Below are 14,390 nucleotides of genomic sequence, written 5' to 3' on the forward strand. Positions count from 1 at the left end.
TTGGCCATTGTAGGTCGGTTTCCACTTTTTTCCTGTCTGTTACTCTAATTATATACGCACTATTTTGCAGTAAAAAAAAAAAACAGGCCACATATTTGGCAGTGTGATATTTCCGTGACAGTCCTCATATATCTGCGTGCTCAAAGTTTGGCCATTGTAGGCCAGTTTACCACTTTTTTGCTGTATGTTACTCTACTTATATACAGCACTATTTTGCATTCAGAAAATACAGGCCACATATTTGGCAGTGTTATATTTCCGTGACAGGCCTCATATATCTGCGTGCTCCAAGGTTGGGCATTTTAGGCTGTTTTGCCATTGTTTTTGCTGTCTGTTACTCTAATTATATACAGCACTATTTTGCACTTAAAAAAAAGGCCACGTATTTGGCAGTGTGGTATTTTCGTGACAAGCCTCATATATCTGCATGCTCCAAGTTTGGCCATTGTAGACCGATTTTTCACTTTTTTCCTGTCTGTTACTCTACTTATATGCAGCACTATTTTGCATTTTTTAAAAAACAGGCCACATATTTGGCAGTGTGATATTTCTGTGACAGGCCTCATATATCTGTGTGCTCAAAGTTTGGGCATTGTAGGCCAGTTTACCGCTTTTTTGCTGTCTGTTACTCTACTTATATACAGCACTATTTTAATTCAGAAAATACAGGCCACATATTTGGCAGCGTGATATTTCCGTGACAGGCCTCATATATCTGCATGCTCCAAGTTGGGTAATTGTAGGCCGGTTTCCCACTTTTTTTCCTGTCTGTTACTCTAATTATATACAGCACTATTTTGCATTTTTAAAAAATAGGCCACATATTTGGCAGTGTGGTATTTCCGTGACAGGCCTCATATATATGCGGGCTCCAAGTTTGGCCATTGTAGGCCGGTTTTCCACTTTTTTGCTGTCTCTTACTCTACTTATATACAGCACTATTTTGCATTCAGAAAATACTGGCCACATATTTGGCAGTGTGATATTTCCGTGACAGGCCTCATATATCTGCGTGCTCCAAGTTTGGTCATTGTAGGCCGGTTTCCCACTTTTTTTCCTGTTACTCTACTTATATACAGCACTATTTTGCATTTAAAAAAAAACCATGCCACATATTTGGCAGTGTGATATTTCCGTGACAGGCCTCATATATCTGCATGCTTCAAGTTTGAGCATCGTAGGCCGGTTTCCCACTTTTTTTTCCTGTCTGTTATGTAATTATATACAGCGCTATTTTGCATTCAGAAAATACAGGCCACATATTTGGCAGTGTGATATTTCAGTGACAGGCCTCATATATCTGCGTGCTTCAAGTTTAAGCATTGCAGGCCGGTTTCCCACTTTTTTTCCTGTCTGTTACTCTAATTATATACAGCACTATTTTGCACTTAAAAAAAAAAAAACAGGCCTCATATTTGGCAGTGTGGTATTTCCGTGACAGGCCTCATATATCTGCATGCTCAAAGTTTGGGCATTGTAGGCCGTTTTGCCACTGTTTTTGCTGTCTCTTACTCTACTTATATACAGCACTATTTTGCATAAATAAAATTCAGAAAAAAGGCCCCAAAAATAGAATACAGTCTGTTATGTCAAGCTGAGGCCTGCCTGGTGTCTGTGCTTGAAAAATCATAGATTTGCAGGCATACTGATCAGATATTATTTTGCTACTAATAAATAAATTTGTGTTGAGCATTTGAAATAGTGCAGTAGTGCATTTAAAATGGGCAAGGGACAGGGAAGTGGACATGATGCTGATTGTGCATGCAGAGGACGAGGCCGTGACCAAGAAGAAAGTGGGCCACAACAAAGACCCACGTCTTCTCGTTCGACCTTCCTATCCCAGTTTCTAGGGGACTGCTGCACACCACTATTGAAGCTAGAGCAGTGTGAAAGGGTTGTTGGTTGGATAGCGGATAATGCTTCCAGTCACTTATCCACCACCACCATGTCTTCCACACAGTCAAGTCTGAGTAGCCATGAGTGTGGCCCTGTTACAACTGATCCCACACTTGGACACTCCTAAGAGCTGTTCAGTTTTCCCTTTAAAGATTTCGGACTCTCGGACGGTCAACTTGAAGTGGTGACAGCTGAGATCGCATGTAGAGATGCCCAAAGCTTTCACCAGCCCCGGTCACACGAAGGCAATGGTGGGAAAGTGTCAGAAGAGGTGGATGATGATAAGATACAATTGCCAGAAAGTCAGGAGGAGGAGGAGCAGGGTGCGGATGTGGAAGATGAGTTGGTGCATGACTATGTGACTGACCCAACCTGGCAGGAGGACATGCAGAGCGAGGGCAGCAGCACACATGGGGAAGGAGGCATATCATCCCAACAGGCAGGAAGATGCAGTGTGGTGGTCACAGACAGAAGGCGTGCATCCATTCCCAGTAACACCAACATGAGGGAAGTTGCCATTCCAACTGTTAGATCTTCTCGAGTATGTTTATATTTAAAGACTGTTCCGATAACCCCAAACAGGCCATTTGCAGCACCTGCCATGCTCGCATCAGTGGGGGTAGCAAAACAACCAGCCTGACCACTAACAGCATGATCAGGCACATGGCAGCAAAGCACCCGACTTTGTGGCCGAACCCCAGGCTACAGGACCACTGTCTACAGGTCACACCACTGCTTCTTCCACTGTTTTGCATAGCAGCCAATCCCCAGTACACCGTGCATGTGAAGATGCCTCTAGCCCTGAACCTGTTGTTGCCCACAGTCAACCAGCCCACAGTCAACCAGACGGGCTTGATGACCGTCCACGTCCTTGTCCCAGCACAGCCTTCAGTTGTCTATACCCCAGTCTTTGGAATGCAAGCGAAAATACCCAACCAACGCCCCACAGGCCACAGTCCTCAATTCTAAAGTTTCCCTTCTGCTTGCGCTCGAAATGTTGCCTTTTCAGCTAGTTGAGATTGAAGCTTTCTGCAACCTGATGGCAGCGGCTGTCCCAAGGTACTCGGTCCCCAGTCAACACTATTTCTCCCGATGTGCCATACCAGCATTACACCAGCATGTGTCCCACAGCATTACCCCGTGCCCTCAGCAATGCTGTTACAGGGAAAGTCCACCTAACCACGAACACGTGGACAAGTGCTTGTGGGCAGAGACGGTACATCTCACTGATGGCACACTGGGTAAAATAGTGGAAGCCGGGACCCAGTCGGACCTTGGGATGGAACACATCCTCCCTACGCCAATGATTGCTGGCCCTACGTCAATCAGTGTTGCCCCCACAGTCTACAGCTCCTGCACCTCCTCCTCCTCTTCATCCTCCATGTCTGAAATCAACACATCAGTCAGAAGCTGGAAGCACTGCAGCACTGCCTCAGCCAAGCAGCAACAGGCTGTGCTGAAGCTAATCTGCGTAGGTGACAAATCGCCCAATGCAGAAAAGTTGTGGACAGCGCTGAAAAAGCAGTCAGATATTTGGATGACACCGCTGATCCTACAGCAAGGCATGGTTGTGTGTGACAATGGCCATAACCTTGTGGTGGCTCTGAGGCAAGGTGAGCTGACACACATACATGCTTAGCCCATGTGCTTAACCTCGCGGTTCAACGTTTTCTCAAAAGCTATCCGGAGCTGCCGGATCTGCTAGTGAAAGTACACCATCTGTCTGCCCATTTTAGAAAGTCAGCTATAGCTTCAGCCGCCCTTGCGGTGCTTCAGCAGCGGTTTGCATCTTCCAGCTCAACGACTGGTGTGTGATGTCCTCATGCTCTGGAACTCTACACTGCATATGTTGGAAAGGATTTGTGAGAAGAAGAGGGCAGTTGTTGACTACCAACATCAACAAGGCCGTCAATATTCAGTTCAGACTCCACACACATAAGACCTCAGGAGTGGACACGGATGTCAGACATATGTAACATCCTCCAAAACTTTGAGGACTGTACCAAGATGGTGAGCGGCGATGGCGCCATAATTAGCATCACCATCCCGCTTCTCAGCATTCTGAAAACCTCTCTGCTCACAATTAAAGAGGATGCATTGCAGGCAGAGCACGAGGACATGGAGCAAGGAACCATACAGGGGGATTACACTCAGCCCAGTCTCATATCTTCTCAATGTGGATTGGTAGGCAATAGGGAGGAGGAGGAAGAACAGGAGCTACTTTCATGGTCTATAGACGGTACTACAAGCACAGCTGTCATACCATCTATTCAGCGTGGATGGCCTGAGGATAGGGAGGAAGAGGAGGACAGCATGGTCAGCCATCCTGTTGGTGAGGACACGGAAGTCTTGCCTGTTAGCAGTCTGGCACACATGGCTGACTTTATGTTGCGCTGCGTTTCACGTGACCCTCGCATTATAAAAATTTTGGTTGAAACTCATTACTGGTTGGCGACACTTCCAGACCCATGTTACAAGGAGAACTTTCAATCTCTTCTGCCAGAGGCAGAGAGGTGTACTAAAATGTTGCAGTACCAGAGGGCCCTTGTAGCGGAATTACTTAGAAAATTCCCATACTGGCAGCAGACGTCAGAGTTTGTTGTACAACCAAGGAGTCCGAGAGGACAGAAGTACAATCCAGCTCAGGCAGGGGAACAATGGTAAAGTTCTGGGACAGTTTTCTCAGACCCTCCCATCATGACAGCACAGAGGCAAGGGGTGCTGTCACAAGAAGTGCAATGTTTGGAAAGATGGTGAGGGAGTACCTTGCAGATCGTACAAACGTCCTTCGTGATTCCTCTGTGCCTTTTAATTATTGGGTATCCAAGCTGGACACGTGGCATGAACTGCCTCTCTTTGCCTTGGAGATCCTGGCCTACCCTGCTGCTAGCATTCTGTCAGAGTTTTTAGTGCCGCTGGCGGAATTATAACAGATAAGCGCATCCGCCTGTCAACTGAAAATGCTGATAGGATGACTCTTATAAAAATGAACAAGGGCTGGATTGGGAAAGACTTCTGTACACCACCAAGTGTCAGCAGTGAAACAAAACCTCAAATACATTCTCTGTTTTCGGGAGGTGTATTCTCATCAACCTCTTCACAACCACATATGGGTATATGCTTCCAGATTTGGTCTGTTTGTTCTTATCCTCCTCCTTATCCTCATGCTTATCATCCAGAACCACTAGATGACCAGGGTGAACATGCTCTGTACATGAGGGCTGTGATGGCACTATTTTATTTATTAAAAAAAGTACCCCACGTTGTGGAATTGAGCATGACATTACATTGGGCCTACTTCTTAATTCTGTCTCCTGCAATGTGTCCTTTAACTGCCACTAGATCACCAGGGTAAATGTGCTCTGTACGGTGCATTTTGGGCAAGGGGACTGGGATGGCACTATTTTATTTAGTAAAAAAAAGGACCCCAGATTGGGGAATTGGTTGTCAGCTCATGCCCTCCATTACAAGTCTCAGAGACACACACCCCTACATTGGGCCTACTTCTTAACTCTGTTTCCTGCAATGTCTCTTCCTTATCTCCGACGACATGACCTGGGTGAATGTGTTCAGTACTTTTATATGCCCCAGAATTTTGAGCAAGTGGGCTGTAATGGCAATAGTATATTTTTTAAAAAGGTACCCCCCCCATTGGTGAAACCACATCCTTGTTGGCAAAGACTTCATAACATTTGTGTACCTTAAAGAGCTCACTTGAAAAGCTTATTTTTGTGCTGCCTGGTTGCTCACATTGAACACAATACACTTCATATAAATTTGATAACGCAATGCTGTTAGTTTGGCTCAGTAGTTCATTACAAATATTTCTTTGTCGACTATATTAGTTTCTCTCCTTGAGAACCATAACTTTGGCTGCCTCAAATGTACAAATGGCCAATATACAAATGGTGATTTGGAATCCAGATTAAAATACTGTATACTGAATGCATGCAGACAATCACATAGCTGCATTTCTTGTAAAACATTTGCAGATGTGACAGACAATGCTCATAGTGACACAATCTTGAGAAATGTTTGTTTATTCACTTCACAAACAGTTCTAAGCCTCTATATGTTTGCTGTTTGTCATTGTAAAACATTAAGGTTTACTGAAACTCTGCCTCTGGTAGTTTGATCTAAATGTTTGTGGCTTTTATTTTCTAGGGGTTTATGGCCCTCTCGACTGATGACTCCATAATATCTCAGTTTCATACAACCTTGAAAGCTGGCCACTTGAAGGGCTGGGTGAAACTAGAGTCACTACATAGTGTAAATCACTATAGAAGACCAGAGAAACATGACTAAGACAGATGCTAAAACTGGGGTACCTGTACATGTACAGTGTGCTGATACCTGCATAAATGGTTGTCTCTGCAAGTGTCCTGACCGAGAATAGCACCATCTCTTCTGCCGATATAAAATTGGGACAGAATAGTGAGATGCTGAACACCCCATTATATTGTTGCTTATCTTTCTCGGAAATTATTAGAGTTTAATTACAGTATATTATGTTTTTAGTTTCGTTTTTATTCTAAGGTCTCATGGTGTGAATAATTTTGTTTCAATTTTTCCTTACAGATGATGATGAAATGAATGAACATTATGTAGATGCCAAAGAATATCCAGAAGATGAGATTAAAGATGGCCATACTGTAGGTCAATCATGACTCTCCAATACACATTTATGCTATAGAAAGAAGTGTCTATCAAATGTTAGTGGTAGCAGTTACCATCTGAAGTGAGAAATGACTCTGGGAACTTCCATACACATTAAAGTACATAACGGCTGGTCCCGCAAATTGTCACAATGCTAATGTGTAGGACGACTTTATCTTCACTTTACAGACCCTACATATACAGGGGGTTGATCGGGTTCCCTGGTATATGACTACACTCACCATGGGTAAGATACTTTATAACTAGTGGTGAGCATTCCGATACTGCAAATATCGGGTATCGGACGATATTCGCTGTATCGGAATTCTGATACTGAGTTCCGATATTTTTGCGTTATCGGAAATCAGAATCAGGTTCATATTCATGTAAAAAATAAAGAATTAAAAAAAAAATATGGATATACTCACCCACCGACGGCCCCTGGCTCTCAGCGGTGCAACCGGCAGCCTCCGTTCCTAAGAATGCAGTGAGTGTAGGACCTGCGATGACGTCGCGGTCTTGTGATTGGTCGCGTGACCGCTCAAGTGACCGCTCATGTGACCGCGACGTCATCGAAGGTCCTTCACTCACTGCATTCTTAGGAACGGAGGCAGACACTTGCAGTGGTGAGAGCCGGGGGGCCGTCCAAGGGTGAGTATATCCATATTTTTTATTTGTATTCTTTATTTTTTATATGAATATGGATCCCAGGGCCTGAAGGAGAGTTTCCTCTCCTTCAGACCCTGGGAACCATCCAGGATCGCTCCCTATTACGTTCCGATATTTGTGTCCCATTGACTTGTATCGGCGATATCCGATATTTTTTGGATATCGGCCGATCCAATCCAGTGAGTTAGTTTGAGTTAGTCGAGCGTGCCCAAACCACCTGCATGGGCTTAAGTGCCATCCGCAGCATCAGACCTGAACAGCAGTGGGCCAGTACAGCAGCAGGAAAGGTGATTGAAGACAGAAACAGTGATAGGACTGGGACGCAGGTAGTTCCATGATGTGGCAGTTTATAGCTTGGGCCGATGCCCTCAGAACTGGTGTGAAACAGCTGAAGGAACTCTCAGATGCAGTGAGCTTGGAACAGGAGTACGCTGTGTCACTGCAAAGTACAGTGCAGAAGGGCAGGGCGCTCACCAAGTGGCAACTGACTTCGGAGGCAGATATTCGCTTGTCTAGGGCAAAACAGACTAAGAAAGGTCTAACCGTAGCAAAGCTGAATTGGGAGGAAGCTAAGGAACCATGTGGTATGGTCCGACTCAGGTATGTGCTGTGTGACAGGAAGTAAAGTGCAGGGAAAGAAGAAGAAATTTGTAATGCGAATCCTGTTGTAAATGCTGTGAAGAATATGTATGTGCTGCGTAAAGAGAATTGTAAAGTTGTTTATTTGAAAGTTAAAAAGGAGAGCCTACAGCAGAGGAGAGGGGACCCTGCTGGCACAGAAAGTAGAGCCACACATATGCAAAGTGATGGACATTGTTTTCATGTGATGGGAGGCCAGGACTATGGCCCTTGCCCTCTCGCACAATAGCTAGATAGATGGATTATAGATAATTGTCATGATCGAAGTTTGTGTAACCACTGTGCCACGGACCCCGGAGAACGTGGAGGGCGTGACTAAGCAATCGCCTGACTATTCACTAGAGCCTCGGATTGTGAGGTTAGTCTTGGCTCCTGGTGAATGCCAGGTGCCACTACAGGACAGACCAACAGTCGCCCAGCAGCTGGACCCGAAGGACAGACTGGATGGTGGCAGTGCTTGCATCAGAGTGCAGCTGACCAAGTTCGTATCAGAGTTCAGCAGTCAGAGTTTGAGTCAGAGACAGAGTTTGTGTCTGCATGCAGCAAGCAGGATTTGCTTCAGAGTGCATCAGGCAGAATTTGCTGAGAATAGCTGGCAGAATTTGTGCAGAGTGCAGCAGGCAGGATTTGCTTCAGAGGGCAGCAAGTAGGATTTGCACTTAGAGTGCAGCAGGCAGGATTTGTACTTGAAGTACAACAGACAGGATTTGTACTTGGAGTACAACATGCAGGATTTGAACTTAGTGTACAGCAGACAGGACTTGCACTGGTATGCGACCTTACACAACATAGACTCAAACAGGAAGGTTGCTCAGGCACCTCCCCAGTGGGGAGGAAGTAATATATACATAGTGTTTAATAGCCATTGGCTGGGGAGGAAATAGTAAGTGCACGTGCTGGTCCTTTAAGAGGGCTGGAGCCCACGCATGCAAGACCTAACAACATGGCTAGAGGAACAGCTCGAAGCATTCCGAACATGGGAAAGGAAAGAACTGTCTGCAGCATGGGTGAGTGAAGAGACACGCCGCCGACCCTGCCTGTCAGAGCAGGAATCCTGCGTGGTGTTAACAAAGATAGATAAATAGATAGATAGATAGATAGATAGATAGATAGATAGATAGATAGATAGATAGATAGATAGATAGATGTAAAAAATGAAGGCAGCACTCCATGTAGTTCAAGGTGAAAAAAGTGGACTTTATTCATATCCACATAGCAAGGCGATGTTTCGGCTCACACTGAGCCTTTCTCAAGCCAGCTGAGTGTGAGCCGAAAAGTCGCCTTGCTATGTGGGTCTGAACAAAGTCCACTTTTTTCACATTGAACTACATGGAGTGCAGCCTTCATTTTTTACTCTTATCTAGATTTGGGCAAGTATGGGATTATTGCCTAGGAGCAGGGGCGTAACTACCGCGGTCGCAGGGGTCGCAATTGCGACGGGGCCTGCAGTGCTTAGGGGCCCACCCAGTCCAGCAGACTGGGCGGGCTCCTAAGAACTCTAAGCTACAAAATGGGCCGCCGGCCCTTTAAATAATTCTTCCTTACAGGCCCTGCTGCGCGTGCACTCGCGATCACGGGTGGGACTGCACTTGACCCGCAGCAGAGCCCCTCCACTGCAGAGAGCCGCACACCACTACTATAGCTGCCACTGCTCTGTGCGCACAGGACCTGTGATGAGGTCACAGGAGGGGAGGAGTTGGAGTCACATGATCAAGGGCTTCCGTGTAGTGCAGGACAGTAGTGCAGTGCTGTTTGTCATCATGCTGGAGGAGGGTAAGCTTTTGTGTGAGGTCAGGAGGGGTTTGGGTGGATGTAGCAGAGCAGTGTGTGTATGAGGTGTACGGAGCGGAGCCGGGTGTGTATGAGGTGTACGGAGCAGAGCTGGGTGTGCATGAGGTGTACGGAGCGGAGCCGGGTGTGTATGAGGTGTACGGAGCAGAGCTGGGTGTGCATGAGGTGTACGGAGCAGAGCCGGGTGTGTATGAGGTGTACGGAGCGGAGCCGGGTGTGTATGAGGTGTACGGAGCAGAGCCGGGTGTGCATGAGGTGTACGGAGCGGAGCCGGGTGTGTATGAGGTGTACGGAGCAGAGCCGGGTGTGTATGAGGTGTACGGAGCAGAGCCGGGTGTGCATGAGGTGTACGGAGCAGAGCCGGGTGTGTATGAGGTGTACGGAGCGGAGCCGGGTGTGTATGAGGTGTACGGAGCAGAGCCGGGTGTGTATGAGGTGTACGGAGCAGAGCCGGGTGTGCATGAGGTGTACGGAGCGGAGCCGGGTGTGCATGAGGTGTACGGAGCGGAGCCGGGTGTGTACGAGGTGTACGGAGCGGAGCCGTGTGTGTACGAGGTGTACGGAGCAGAGCCGTGTGTGTACGAGGTGTACGGAGCGGAGCCGTGTGTGTACGAGGTGTACGGAGCGGAGCCGGGGGTGTACGGAGCGGAGCCGGGTGTGTACGAGGTGTACGGAGCGGAGCCGTGTGTGTACGAGGTGTACGGAGCGGAGCCGTGTGTGTACGAGGTGTACGGAGCGGAGCCGTGTGTGTACGAGGTGTACGGAGCGGAGCCGTGTGTGTACGAGGTGTACGGAGCGGAGCCGTGTGTGTACGAGGTGTACGGAGCGGAGTCGGGGGTGTACGGAGCGGAGTCGGGTGTGTACGAGGTGTCGCATCTCTGCTTCAGGAAAATGGCCGCCGCATTCTCCATCTAGGCACGCGCGGCATCCTGCGGCCATTTTCCTGAAGCCGCGGCCAGCAGAGCGCCGCTTCTGCGCACGCGCGGCCAAAGGAAGATGGCCGCCCCCACCGATCACCAATGAAATGTCGCACATCACGCTATTTTCACTCCCCTGTGCAGTGGATTCGGGACCTTGGGCATGCGCACACCACTACGCCACCAACGGAAAACTAAGCAAGATCTGGGGGAAGACACCACGCCCATCTGACCAGACCAGCCTGATTGACAGGCGAAAACGACTACTTTGGTAACGTATTTCGGCAGCATAGGTGGGGAATCGGGGTCCACAAAATACACTATTGCAATGCACAGCTCAGGCCCTATTTAACAGTATTTTTATCTCATACGGAAAAAACGGGGTGACAGGTTCCCTTTAAGAGAAAGCCAAAATAACCCCGGGACAGAAGGCGAGAGCAGGGGGGAGGTGCGGGACAGAGCCGCTTTAGGCTAGTTTCACACTAGCGTTAACTGCAATACGCCGCAAATGCGTCATTTTGCCGAAAATACGCATCCAGCAAAAGTTCTTGCTGGATACGTTTTTTCGTCATAGACTAACATTAGCGACGCATTTGCGACGCATTGCCAAACGTCGCGTCCGTTTTGCGACGCTTGGGCGTGTGGTAGTGGACCGTCGGGAGAAAAAAACCTTACATGTAACGTTTTTTGCTCCCGACGGTCCACTTTTTCCGACCGCGCATGCGCGGCCGGAACTCCGCCCCCACCTCCCCGCACTTCCCCGCACCTCACAATGGGGCAGCGGATGCGTGGGAAAAATGCATCCGCTGCCCCCGTTGTGCGGCGGAGACCACACTAGCGTCGGGAACGTCGGCCCGACGCACAGTGACGGGTTGTTCCCGACGCTAGTGTGAAACTAGCCTTAGTCAGGAGAAGCTGAGGAGCTGCAGCCGGTTTACATCAGCCACCCCTGTACCAGAGAGGAGATTGTGAGTTGTGTATATGAGCTGGTATCTCTGGTGTGTGTGTGTGTGTGTGGTATCTGTAGTGTGTGTGTGATAACTGTAGTATGTGTGTGATATCTGTAGTATGATGTGTGTGTGTGTGTGATATCTGTAGTGTGTGTATGTGTGTGTGTGTGTGTGTGTGTGTGTGTGATATCTGTAGTGTGTGTATGTGTGTGTGTGTGTGTGTGTGTGTGATATCTGTAGTGTGTGTGTGTGTGTTATCTGTAGTGTGTGTGTGTGTGTGTGTGATATCTGTAGTATGATGTGTGTGTGTGTGATATCTGTAGTATGTCTGTGTGTGTGTGTGATATCTGTAGTGTGTGTGTGTGATAACTGTAGTATGTGTGTGATATCTGTAATATGATGTGTGTGTGATATCTGTAGTATGATGTGTGTGTGTGATATCTGTAGTGTGTGTGTGATATCTGTAGTATGTGTGTGTGTGAGGCAGCGGCGTAACTACTACGGTCACAGCTGCAAGCGGCTCTGGCAGGTCAGGGGGCCGTGAGTCCCCTTGAGCCTGTCTCCCTTATGCTTGTGTCCCCATGTGCCAGTCTCCCTTGCCCATTAGTCCCTGTGTGTCCCCATGTGCCTGTCTCCCTTGTCCCCTTATGCTTGTGTCCCTTGTCCCCGTGTGCCAGTCTCCCTTGCCCATTAGTCCCTGTGTGTCCCCTTGAGCCTGTCTCCCTTATGCTTGTGTCCCCGTGTGCCAGTCTCCCTTGCCCATTAGTCCCTGTGTGTCCCCATGTGCCTGTCTCCTATGTCCCCTTGTGCTTCTGTCAGTCTCCTTTGTCCCCTTGTGCTTGTGTCAGTCTCCTTTGCCCACTAGTCCCTGTGTGTCAGTCTCCCTTTCCCACTTGTCCCTGTGTGTCCCCTTGTGCTTGTATCCCTTGTCCCCTTGTCAGTCTCTTGCTCACTAGTCCCTATGTGTCCCCTTGTGCCTGTCTCCCTTGTCCCCTTGTGCTTGTCCCTTGTCCCCGTGTGTCAGTCTCCATTGCCCACTAGTCCCCTTGTATCAGTCTCCCTTGCCCACTATTCCCCGTGTGTCAGTCTCCCTTGCCCACTAGTCCGTGTCCCCGTGTGCCAGTCTCTCTTGTCCACTAGTCCCCGTGTGCCCTTTGTGTCAGTCTCCCTTGCCCACTTGTGTCAGTCTCCCTTGCCCACTAGACCCCTTGTATCCTTCTCCCCTGCCTCCTAGCCCCCATGTGTCCCCTAGTGCCTGTCTTCCTTGCCCCCTTGTTCCCTCTCCTCTGCCCCCTCGTCACCATTTGCTCGTGTCTTTGTCACTGCCCCTGTATGGAGGGGCTGCATTATACTATGAGGGGGGGGCTGCATTGTATTCTATGGGGCTTACATTGAATTTTATGGCGGGGGGGGCCCCATTTGGAAGTTCGCACCGGGGCCCATAACTTTGTAGTTACGCCACTGCCTAGGAGGCCTCGCACCCACCAGTAAGCATTGTGCTGTTCCATTTTTTTCTGAAAATAGATAGATCATAGATAGATAATAGATATATAGATAGATGATAGATAGATGATAGATATATAATAGATAGATATAGATAATAAATAGATTGGTAATAGATAGATAAAATATAGATAGATAATATATAGATAATAGATAGATAATAGAAAGATAAAAGATAGGTAGATAGATAATAGATATATACTGTATATAGATAGATAATACATAGATAATAGACAGATAATAGAAAATAGATAGATAGATAGATATATAGATAGATAATAGATAGGTGATACATACAGTAGACAGACTGACTAAGGATGTGCGTAGAGATTCTAAATGAGCCAAATTAATTTTGAATTTCCCAAAATTTACAGCAACCGTTTTGCTGAATTCATATGGACTGGGAAGGGAGTAAAAGCAATAAAATATCATATTCGCATAGCTGCAACAACTGCCCATTGGCTTCCTAAGACGTCTACTCCGCCACCAGTTTCCTCTTCATGTTACGCCTGTGCTGGATGGAACTCAGCACACATAATGACATAATGATGTCAGAATGTACTGTATGACGAGGCCTTGCCTTAGAAAAGTGAAGAGGAGATCGGCGGTAGAGTGAATGCCTTAGGAAACCACCGAAGTATTGGTGAGGAGCTGCAGTGGCAGAAACAGGTGAAAAGCTAGGTAAGTATGACATTTTATTGTTTTGAAGCCACTCATCTCCCGTCAGCTTATTATGCTTTGGCATTGGAAGCGTCACAGTATAATAAGTGGCGCATTCAGGATTCACTCGATTAGCATTGAATGAGACTTTGAATTTTGCCAGATTCACTCTTGTCTAGTAGACACATATAGGGTTATTTATCTCAAATGCATGCAGTTGGCTAATAATCATGTTTTCTGTTTAGTTTCACAAAAATTCCATGAATCTGTCAGTAATGCGTAATTGAGACGAACTTTGATGTGGTCATAAATCAGCAGAGAGTAACTCAGAAGCAGAAAGTTAAGAGTCTCAAACTCTGCAGTTTGATGAGCTCTGCAGCCTGCTATGTACATTGAAACACAAAGGCTTCAGAAGCCAAATGGAGCAACATTTTTTCCCAATTGATTTTTAGCCCAAAATACCATTTTTTTAAATAAAAAATGTCTCTAAACAGTGTGCAAGCCCAAACTGCAAAGTTCGGGGTTCGTATTGGACACCTAGTGTCCGGTGCTGAATTCCAAAAATAAAATTCTCCTGGAAATCTGTTTTACAGTATGGGAGAAGAGAGAGGAGAGAGAGAAAAATGGATAACAGCAGGCACGAGCTCTGATGAGTGAACTGTTTCACTTATCAAAGTTCGGCAGCTGCTGGTTGTGCACACGGAGGTGG

At 47.2% G+C, this 14,390-nt stretch overlaps 1 protein-coding gene across 3 annotated transcripts in view; it reads left to right on the forward strand.

Moving 5' to 3' along the window:
• LOC143807115 (uncharacterized) overlaps positions 1-6,997 on the forward strand; it is an 87,940-nt gene extending 80,943 nt beyond the window's left edge. Inside the window, exon 8 of one of the 3 annotated variants that reach the window (XM_077288377.1) lies at positions 6,475-6,995. In XM_077288377.1, coding sequence (XP_077144492.1) covers positions 6,475-6,563 — 89 coding nt within the window. In that variant the 3' untranslated portion in view covers positions 6,564-6,995. Of the gene's footprint in view, positions 1-6,474 lie in introns of all 3 variants that reach the window. The other 2 variants (XM_077288459.1, XM_077288540.1) reach the window with 2 other exon arrangements.
• The last annotated feature ends 7,393 nt before the right edge of the window (positions 6,998-14,390 follow it).

The sequence above is a fragment of the Ranitomeya variabilis genome, chromosome 1 (genome assembly GCF_051348905.1).
Source record: "Ranitomeya variabilis isolate aRanVar5 chromosome 1, aRanVar5.hap1, whole genome shotgun sequence".
NCBI lineage: Eukaryota > Metazoa > Chordata > Amphibia > Anura > Dendrobatidae > Ranitomeya > Ranitomeya variabilis.